Below are 10511 nucleotides of genomic sequence, written 5' to 3'. Positions count from 1 at the left end.
TCCCCCTCCCTCCTCCCCCTCTCTCTCTCTCTCTCTCTCTCTCTCTCTCTCTACCTTTGAGATTTAATTAAAATATACAGTGATAAAATATGTAAAGATATATTTATATAAATGTCACCTATATTTATAGGTCAGTTTCAATTTGTCAACTTAAAGAAGTGTGGGGGTCTTTTTGTTCTAACAGTTGTAGGTGGATTTGGGCTGTTGTAAAGAGAGTGAAGTTGCCCTTTTGCCTGGGTTCAAGAACTAGGCCCCAAAATACTCCGAAATAATGATGATTCTTAAGGAGTACTCTGGTTTTTCTCACCAAGAAGATAATGTTATTGTGAACTGAGATTTTGACTAGGCTTGAGAGGCATGTAGCGTGGGAGCTAAGTCTCTATGAATTTAGCAAGAGTGTCTGCTTGAGTTGAAGCAGGGTTTTGGATAAAGGCTATTTTAGAGGCTTGGAATGGTTTTCTTGTTTCTATGAAAAATGTAGCGAATGGTTTCCGGAAAAATGAGAGGATGGTTGTTGGGAGAATAAGATGATGGTTTCTGGGAAAAGAGAGATGGATGGATTCCATGGTTAAGCTTGAATGTTTCCAACAGTAAAATTATAGCATGCTCTATTACTTTCGTTATGGTTCTCCTCTTCTGGGTAAGCCACTGCTTCCATTTATAGCCTGCTGAAGCTCAAGCAGGTAATGAATGAGCGGCTTAGGTTGATGACACAGTAAACTGAGGTTTTAGTGAGTTTAAATTGGGGATTGAGTTGTGGGTGATTTAAAATGAATTTTATGAGTTTAAATTCTATTTACTATATAAAAAAGGGAAGGCTTACGACAACATGCATCGGAAATAGTAATATAAATAATATTTTATTATAAATCTGTAAAGGTTGTAGAAAAAGATATATTTTTTTTAATCTCTTCCAGCCGAAACCAGCCCCATAAATGTTTATTGTTTATTGTTTATTAAAGAAAGCTTGGCGTAATTATCACAGCAAGTGATGGATACTATCAAAAGAAGATAGTATAAACTTCTGACTATCTGCATGATTAAAGGTGATAAGAGAAATAATATAAAGCATTTTTTTTTTTTTTTTGAGATAAAAAAGCATGCTAAGATCAATGATATTGGCAATGGCATGACATATGATGGAATAAAGTAATAAGGTATATTGTACACAGCGAAAGTAAGAGTGCTAAACAGCAGGCATAATTTATTAAACTATAATAACCCTCTAAAATGTCGTGCAAAATGTAGTACTTTTAGTGAAAAGAAATTGTGCAACATTCTTAAATGATAACAAGCCTGTGGAAATTTGTCAGGTGAGAGAGAACGCAAATATCCTATCTGGTAGTAAACTCGTTCGATAGTGGGAGGTTTGCCCCCTGCTTCTCTACTTCCTCCCCCCTTTGCAGTGATATTATGGGGTTAAGCTTGAATGTTTCTATAAGTGAGGTTATAGCCTGCTCTATTGCTTTCGTTCTGGTTCTCCTCTTATGGGTAAGCCATTGCTTCCATTTATAGCCTGCTAAAGTTCAAGCAGGTAATGAATGAGCGGCTCAGGTTGGTGACACAGTAAACTGAGGTTTTAGTGTTGGGCAGTTAGGGGTTGGATAGTAGTTGCTAAAGCAAGAGTGGCAGTGGTTTATGACCGTGGTTTTGGAGTTGTAAGAAAATTGGAGATTGTGTAGTAAACGCTTGAAGAAGACCGCAGCTCTCTTTGCTTACCCATTGAGCGGGCTCAAGAAAATGGGCTTGGGTTTTTATGCTCCCAAGCAGCCCAAATTCTCCATTCTTTTGAATCATTAATGGATCTCATAGATCTTTGTAACCATCCACACAACCCGCTCAACAAGTCAGACTTGCATATGACTTGGGCCCACTTAAGTTTGTCGCGTGATTTGGCACTAAAGGGAGTTGCTTGGTGTGCATGTTATTTGTGTGCTTATGCTTGAGCTTTCTGTATTGTAATAGCTTAGGCCTGTTCATGCTTGATTAGGCAATGAGTTAGGTGAGCTCGGGCATGAGTGAAATTGGTAAATTTCACATGTTTAATGTGACTTCCCACGTGCCAAATTATAACATCGCTTGGCATGGCATGTGTGTATCGGCTAGGCTTCTTTACAGAAAAGCACTATATTGAGCTTGAAATATGCTTGGGTCTTCCTTAAATTTTTTGGGCCTCAACAAAAAGAATTTAAGAGAAATGTCATCTTAATTTTTCAAAATCCATGATTTGTCATCCAACTTGAATATCATCTAGTTTTCCATCCATTTTTAAGGGTATTTTAGTTTTTTTATTTTTAAGAAAAAAAAATAGAGAAAAAATTGACATCTCTCCCTTTCTACCCCGCCCCAACCCCACATGCCCCCAAAACACATCGCATAGGACCCCTTCCCCCTTCTCTCTCTCTCTGAGCATATATAATATTTTTTTATGGTGTTCATTGAGCATGGAAATGGAAAAATACCAAAAATAAAAAAGAAGAAGAAAAAGGTGGACTCAGTTTGGGTGGGCTAAGGAAATTTGTGTGTGGATGGTAGGTGTTTCATGGTAGATAGAAAAGGAGGAAGAGGCTGTGAAAAAGAAGGGGGAATGGATTTCAAGGTGGGCGGGGTTGGTTGGAGCCGCTAGTGGCGCACAGGGGAGGGGGAAGGTGATATATATATATATATATATATATATTTTTCAATTTTAATTGTTTAACAGATATAAAAAAAAAATTAATGATTTTTTCATTTTAAAAATACCCTTGAAAATAAAAAGACTAAAATACATTTAAAAATGTATGAAAAATTGGATGGTATTGATCATTCATGTGAAACCAAAGTGGTTTTGCTTGGAATGATGAGAATAAATGTGTAGAGGTTGATAGCGACGAGGTGTGGAATGCTTATGTAGAGGTTGGTAAATAATCTTTCTATTTCTTTGATTTTCTAAGTTAGTTTATGTTTTGGTTGGATTAACAAATCTTACTTTAGTTTATTGTTGTTGATTTTCTAAGTCAGTTTATGTTTTGGTTGGATTAACACAGATATAAGATGGTGAGTTTAAATACAGGTCGAAGCATGTGGAACCTGTAACTGGACTGCTGTTCCAAAAAAAGCAGGTTAACTTTCATGTTTTTTTTCCTTAATTCTTTCTTGACAGGCTGGCAGGGGGATGCTGCTGGATTATATGCTGCATTTCTAGGCTAATTAACTTAATGTATGAGTATTTACAGGACTTACAAGATGTGGGAAGAGTTGCAGGCTTAGGTGGACTAATTACCTGAGGCCTAATCTCAAGCATGAGTCCTTCACACCCCATGAGGAGGAATTGATTGTCAGGCTTCATGCAACCGTAGGTAGCAGGTTAGGTCTTTTCTATGCAGACTTTCTAGCTGTTTACAATGGTTCATTCAAATCCTCCTTCCAAGCCCCATCTTTTCTGCTAATACATCATATCACTGTTGTTCTTACTGTTTACATGGCAGCTTCATTGTCCTTGTTTTCCCTTGTTGTACAAACATTTGATTTGATCATAGGTTTTAAACTGCTGTTTTCAATGAGTTACAGATTTTGGGGGGAGGAATTTAGAAGAAAAATTCTCACTAATCTTTATTTTATGGCATCCGATCCGATCTGATCTGCTTTGTCTTTGTTTCCAGTTCATAGTTTTTCTGATTTAACCTTTGGAGAGAGAACTTGTGAGTTTTGAACAAGCTTATAATTGTTGTACTCATGATAAAAAGCTAAAACATAGGGGCCCTTTTAGCTCCTAATTGTACCACATGTGCTTATTATAGTGACAATACCCAGTGACCCAATAACCTTCACTAATATGAAAAATGAAGAAACCCAGTTCATAGCCAAAAGTCAACCCAACAGATCATATGGATTGGCAAGCTAGAAGAGAAGCCCCAAGCCTCCTTTTCTGTTGCCAATGCAAGAACACTGATCCTCTTTCACTATTTTTGCCATGGATTCTGTGGTGCAGGTGGTCTATAATACCACAGCAACTTCCTGGGAGGACAGACAATAATGTATAGAACTACTGGAACACTAGGCTGAAAAAGAAGCTCTCAGAAACGGAAATTGATCCTGTTACTCAAAGTTTATGTAAAGAATTACTTTGTTATATTTTCGACTTCCTTGTATTTTGATGGGGCAAAAGCAAATAGGTAGTTAATTGCTTTGTTAAATTTGGATATGTTTTGAGCAATGTGATGGGGCCTTTCTTAATTTTAATTTTGTGCATGTTTTTTAATTAATTATTTCTGATATTAAATAATTTAATAAACACAAAAAAAAATATTATAATTAAAAAAAATTAATGAGGTCCAGTGCACTCTAGTCCAGTCTTGTACCAAACTGTCCATTGGACTTAAGTTCAGTCCAATCCAAAGTTAAGTATAGCACCAAATAACAAACTCAAAGTTTGGTCTAGTTCTAGCCCTCAGTCTTGTCCAATCCAACCCAACAAACAAAAACGACTCTCTATTTCCAAATATATTGCTCCATTGCAAAGTCAAATTTTCGGCATATAGTTATTATTGCAATTGCTCAAACACATACAATTAATCAATTGGTCATTGACACATGGATAAATAAATAAATAATAAAATTAATCGTAAAGATTGGTTTAGTACCGGTTTTTATCGGTTTAGAGATAGAGTTTTTCTATTTAAACCCCACATTTTTCTTTGTTCATTCCAATACATAAATCATTAAACTCTTAAGTTTTATTATTGTATAAAAAGACAAAAAAAATTCATCCAACTTAATACTTAACCCTAATACATTTATACACACACCACACACACCCAAACACTTGGAAGAAGTCAAATTCAATTTGAGTTTCTTGGGTGGCTAGTGTGGTGTTTATCTTCACACCCATAGATAGAGCTCGTCAATGGGCCATGTCGGGCCGGGCTTTAAAGAGGATAGAGAAAATATCGGCCCGGGCCGGGTCAGGTTTTTTTAGAAAATTCAAAGCCCAAGCCCGACCCATGAGCCGGGCTTGAGAAAGTCCATCGGGCCGGGCCAGACCGAAACGGGCCTACTTCATTCGAAAAAAATCATAAACTTAATCATAAGGGCATTTTAGTCCAAATTTGATATTAAACTTACTTAATTTCAATATTTTCACATCAAACCAAATTCATAAAACACCCAATAAAGTCACACAACTTAATAAGATTTTTCACAAAAATAATAAAACCAAGTATTATTTTTGAGGTTATTACATAATTAGACTGTAATGTGTTTTAAGAAATAATTTTAAAAAATAATAAGTATCAAATTTTTTTTATTTAAAGGATGGTATGAATAAATATGCAAATGTTTGGTGATGTGTTCAAGAAAAGCATTATTATGTTTGGTGGTACGCTTATGTTTCGTGATATGATTATATTTGGTGATATGATATGTTGTTCATCTTATTTTTATATATATAATTGTTGTATTAATAATTGACACAAATTAATGTGCTAATCATTCAATTATAAACTGGGAATGAGTAAAGAAAAGTAAATGAAATTAAACAAATTATATATGTGATTTAAATGATATAATCCTAATCATAAACTCTTATTTAGACACCCAAGCCCAAGGCGGATTGAGCCATCTCAAAGCCCATAACGGGCCGGGCCGGATTTTTTTTTCAATGGGCCGGGCGGGTCCTCATCGGCCCATGAGCCCACAGACCAAATGATGAGGCCTACCCATAGACTAAATCTAACTCTTGTCTTTCCCTTCCATAGAAAAAAAGAAAAAAAAAAGAAGAAGGTCAATTTGAGCTTCTTCGTCTTTGATGAATTAGCTTAAATATCTTAAAGAGTATGTGAAAGATTGAAGTTAGGATGGCCACAAGCAAAAGTGTGATTGCTGATACAAAATTAAAAGCTCTGGTGACTATGAAGTGTGATTGCTGAAAATAAAACCAAAACCTTCTTGAAATTTTAATAATAAATAAAATAAAACCAATACATCTAGTACAACTTAATAATAATAATCAAATAATATTGCTACACATTTGACAACAGTGTTTTTATCTCTTTAAGTAATGTAAGGTTAAGGTGAACTTAGAGTGATGAGGGGCAACATAGTCGGGTGTTGGGTGTGAGGTTGATGAGTTATTTATTTATTTATTGGGCGTGTATTTAGGGGTAGTTTGGGAAGATAGTGGAGTTTTATTAAAAATTGTGAAAATTTTAATTAAAAGTTGAGGTGAACTTACAATATAGAATGGAGAAAGAAAAATGCGGAGGTTAAATAGGCTCACTCGATTCTATACCTAATACTATCTAAGTAAAATTTAATTTAATTAAACCAAACTAAATCATCAATACGGTACAACCAATACACTGATTTTTCAGATGAGATGCCCATCTCTACAAATTACAATTATATATGAACTAGTGGCTATTTGCAGCAAAATTAGGACGACCTGCTTGATAGTCAGGAAAAGAATCTGCAGAACAGTCTATGTGGTTGATTCTGATGAGAATGAGCATTTTTACTAATTTTATTATTATTTTGGATATTCAGCTAACTTAATTACCAACAAGCTCAAAACCAAAGGACGTACAAAAAGTCAACCGATTTTCACCCATAGCAAGCAAAGCCAACAATATTCATGATAAATTAAACATCAGGGCAATTTGGTAAATTTACAATGCGTGAGCAGATATCTAGCTTTAAGGCTTTCCCATAGCCAAAACCAAAACCAAAAACCAAAACCAGGGGTGGGGTGACCGCCAGTTTCGACTAAAATCTATGGGGGGCAACCGCAGAAACCTTTCTTACTTGCATAGTTTTTCCACCATCCATCCCCACTTTCTTCATCTATCATACCTTTCCTTTCCGCCCCTGGTTTTGCTCTCTCTCTCTCTCTCTCTCTCTCGCCTAACTGGATCCTTATATATAATCCTAAATCCTTCACTCTCTCCCACTGTTCTACAAGTATATCATCATCGTCCCACTTCTTCTTTGGCATTTTAACAAACACCTGTTGATCACTCAGATCATCCTGACAGACAGTTACCAGCAACATAGAAGAAGAAGAACTTTGCTTGCTTGCTTGCGCATTTTTCTTCATTTCGAATTCTGGGTCTTGAAGCAGAAAGTCTTTCGCGTCGTCGGTGCACTTGCTTTGTTTATTTGGGTGCAGTTTTCCAAGTGAAGGTATATATATATGACAATGGAGACTGCGAGGTTGGTGGAGCAGGGAAGAGATCACAAGGTCGTTTCGCGTGTTGGGCACGCTAGCAAGGTTGGGTATCATGTGAACAAGGCCATTAAGAAGAGAAAATGCGGCAAGAAGATGAAGCATTCGGTGCCATCAACGGTTCCAATTGCGCTGCAACAGCTCTTTGTTTCGTGTAGACAAGTTTTCAAAGGCCCTGGAACTGTTCCTTCGCCTCATGATGTACACAAGTTGTGTAGCATTCTCGGTATGTTCTCCAAATTTTCTTACTTGCCAGAAATGCATCTTGTACTGTGATTGATTTTTGATAGGAATCTTGTACTTTGAATATTTGATTGATCCTCTGCTTCTTTTAAATTGCATATATGTTTTTTGGTTATTGAGGTTCCAATCCCTGACGTTTTCCATCTGTATATGTATATCTGTTTTTTTTTTGGTCGGAATCGTATGTTTCTGTCATTCTGTTTTAGGCAAAAGTCCAAATCGGAAAAAAGATAAGGGAACAAAGCTACTATTCATAACTAAATTCAATGGGCATTGCTATAAACAGGAAAAAATAAAAAATTGGAGTGCACCATGTGCTTTGGTTTTTGGGTTTAATGCTCCTAGAATAAGTGCCTCCATCCTCATATGACATCAGTAGTAGGCTACATATGAACGCAAGGTCAAGGCGTGGACCCCAATCTATGGATTTGGGGACCAAGAGTACCTAGTTTTGAGTTGCCAAAAGGGAATGGTTTCTCTTGTCTTCTTCTATTAGAAGCTTCGGCCAGGAGGAAAACTAATTGAAAGCGATTATGTCTGTTGATACTTATAATATTATTTTGTTGTGCATAGTGTATGCTTTTTGAGACTTAATGGTAACTTACTCGCTGTTTTGTATGTCTTGGTGATTGCAATTTTGGCCTGGCTTGTCCTTGATTTGAAAAATTCAAGTAAATCATAAAGCAATGAAAGATCCCCAGTTTTTAAAGCATTGTAGACTTTCCTAGACGAAACCCCAATTTTGCATTTTGCCAGAATGCTCGGTTTAATATTTATTTGATTAATTTTTCCAGAAGTGTGCGTAGTCCAGAAAACTCTAAACAGAAAACAGAGGATTTGTCAAGATGCAGGCAATGTGTGTTTACTTAAGAAGTTGTGCTGTACTTCAAAATATGCTGTAGCGTGCACAAGATAATGAAAGTAGGATATATATACACGGACATGCCTGTGGGAGAGGGGTAGACTGGCATTTGTATTGAATATTTACGGGCAATGAATAAAATTTTGTTTCATTCCATGTCTGAAGGAAACATTGTCTGAGTTGATTGCATTCCTTAATACTTAGTTTGGATGTCCTCAACCTTCATGACAAGCGTTATTTCTTGTGGTACTGTAGATAATATGAGACCAGAAGATGTTGGGCTTAGTAGGGATCTGCAGTTCTTCAAGCCTAAAACTGTGGTCCAAGGGACTCCTAGGGTCACATATACAACAATATACGAGTGCAGGAATTTTTCGGTAAGTCTAGTATTTACTTGAGGATAATTTCTCAGAACAACTGCTAATGAGTTCCTTTAAAATTACCATATTTTGCTTGTTTACTAATTAAATTCATAGAATTCATACAAACTTCAATATTCTAGCAGTGCTGTTTTTGCCATAAACCATTTACTTGGCCATTTGTTGATCACGCTTCCTGTTTATTCTTACGTGCAGTTGTGCTGCCTTTTTATTCCAGCAACTGGTGTTATCCCACTCCATAACCATCCAGAAATGACTGTTTTCAGTAAGCTTCTATTAGGCAAGATGCATATTAAATCATATGATTGGGTTGATCCTGTCAATTCAGATGGTTCCACACCAGCCCCTCAATGTGAGTCTCCTTTCTCCCTAGTTCTTTATTTCATTTTAAAGAAATCTATGTGGACGATGGATGGGTAACCGGTGTAGGATGGTTTTGCAGTCAGACTGGCAAAGTTGAAAGCTGATAGCGTCTTCACATCCCCTTGCAATACATCAGTACTATATCCAACAGAAGGTGGCAACATCCATGCCTTCACAGCCATTACCCCATGTGCTGTGCTGGATGTGCTTGGACCTCCTTACTCTAAAGAAGATGACCGGGACTGCTCATATTACAAAGATCATCCCTATGCTGCTTATCCAAGTAAGTGAACTTTTGCTCTTTTGGTCTTCCATGAGCACTTTCTTCTTTGAAAATTTGCCAAAAGCGTGTGATTTATTTCCTTTAATATAGTGTGACAACAATGTAAGCAGGGTGTGATGCATATGAACCTTTCTAAATTCTCAAACTCTTTGAAGCTTAATTCGCATCTGTATGATGAACTTGGGAAGAAAGTGCACTGCCCAAAATATTGAAACTTTGATTACTGGAAAGAATTCATGTTTGAGTTTATAAACTGTGCCTGATTCACCTGGCAATGTTTCAATGCAGATGGAGAGGCAGCAGTAACTGAAGGGAATGGTGATTGTTATGGGTGGTTGGAAGAGATTGAAATGCCTGCGAACTCAGAAATGGATAAAATTCCGTACTTAGGTCCACAAGTTACTGAGACGAGTTGCTAGATTGGATGAATGCCTTTCAGTATTTATTGTTCTTCACACTACTCTCTCTCTCTGTGCCTGGTACAGTGTTTGAATTAAGATATGCTGGTTGCAGAGCTTCATTTCATTATTTTGTTCTCTACTATGTAACGTAGTTTTACAGAGTTTGATAAAGACGTTAGGTGGAATGTTGCCTTTCAGCCCATGGTTTATGAATTGTTATTTTGCTAAATATAATAGTCAAACCAAAATCCTGGAAAGAAAAGGGTGGTTTTCAATTTGTCTAATCTAAGGGCATCTAAACGTGCCCTAATTATTATTTGATAAGGGATAATAAGGCAACTGCTTTGAGTTTTCTGTTCTTATTAAACTTTAAACAGGACGCATGTGCATACGTCACCTTAACCAGAAAATTTTCTTTTGTAAACAAAAAATAAAGAGTTCCAACTCAAAGCAAAGGGGTCCAGCATTTACATTCTACATAGGTGATGCGTTCATTCCATTACCCTATAATAAGTACCCCTACGTTTGGGCCATAAAACTTAAGGCCACGTTTGATATGCAGGACTAGATTAGACTATAGCCTAGACTAACTAAATGACTAAATTTTGCTAGTCTAGAGTAGTTAAATGACTTGATTTTGCATTCTTGGAATGATTAATGTGGACTATAAGGTTTACGGGATAAGTTTTGGACATCAACCTCTTAATTACAAAATCAATTTCACGGGATAAGTTTTGGACATCAACCTATTCAGGCTAGTTACATTGGTGTGCCCGTT

The 10511-nt window shown here is 36.5% G+C and overlaps 1 protein-coding gene and 1 long non-coding RNA gene across 2 annotated transcripts; both read left to right on the top strand.

Moving 5' to 3' along the window:
* Positions 1–3030: 3030 nt before the first annotated feature.
* On the top strand, positions 3031–4221 carry LOC107881838 (uncharacterized). The gene is made up of 3 exons (XR_016122860.1): positions 3031–3101; positions 3216–3345; positions 3971–4221. It is a non-coding gene; the product is annotated as an uncharacterized LOC107881838 (long non-coding RNA).
* A 2499-nt stretch (positions 4222–6720) lies between these two features.
* LOC103342296 (plant cysteine oxidase 2-like) lies at positions 6721–10010 on the top strand. Its single transcript, XM_008245908.3, has 5 exons — positions 6721–7427; positions 8562–8683; positions 8882–9038; positions 9129–9332; positions 9621–10010. The coding sequence occupies exons 1-5, from the start codon at positions 7169–7171 to the stop codon at positions 9749–9751; spliced, it is 873 nt and encodes a 290-aa protein (XP_008244130.1). The 5' UTR covers positions 6721–7168; the 3' UTR covers positions 9752–10010.
* The last annotated feature ends 501 nt before the right edge of the window (positions 10011–10511 follow it).

The sequence above is a fragment of the Prunus mume genome, linkage group LG8 (assembly GCF_029339155.1).
Source record: "Prunus mume cultivar Tortuosa linkage group LG8, ASM2933915v1, whole genome shotgun sequence".
Lineage (NCBI taxonomy): Eukaryota > Viridiplantae > Streptophyta > Magnoliopsida > Rosales > Rosaceae > Prunus > Prunus mume.
The sequence above is the reverse complement of the archived record's forward strand: the minus strand, read 5'-3'. Positions and strand labels throughout refer to the sequence as shown.

Coding starts and splice junctions, on each gene's coding strand:
- LOC103342296 (XM_008245908.3), top strand. CDS start 7,169: ATGACAATGGAGACTGCGAGGTTGGTGGAGCAGGGAAGAGATCACAAG. Junction 7,428..8,561: donor CAAGTTGTGTAGCATTCTCG/GTATGTTCTCCA, acceptor GTGGTACTGTAG/ATAATATGAGACCAGAAGAT. Junction 8,684..8,881: donor ACGAGTGCAGGAATTTTTCG/GTAAGTCTAGTA, acceptor TCTTACGTGCAG/TTGTGCTGCCTTTTTATTCC.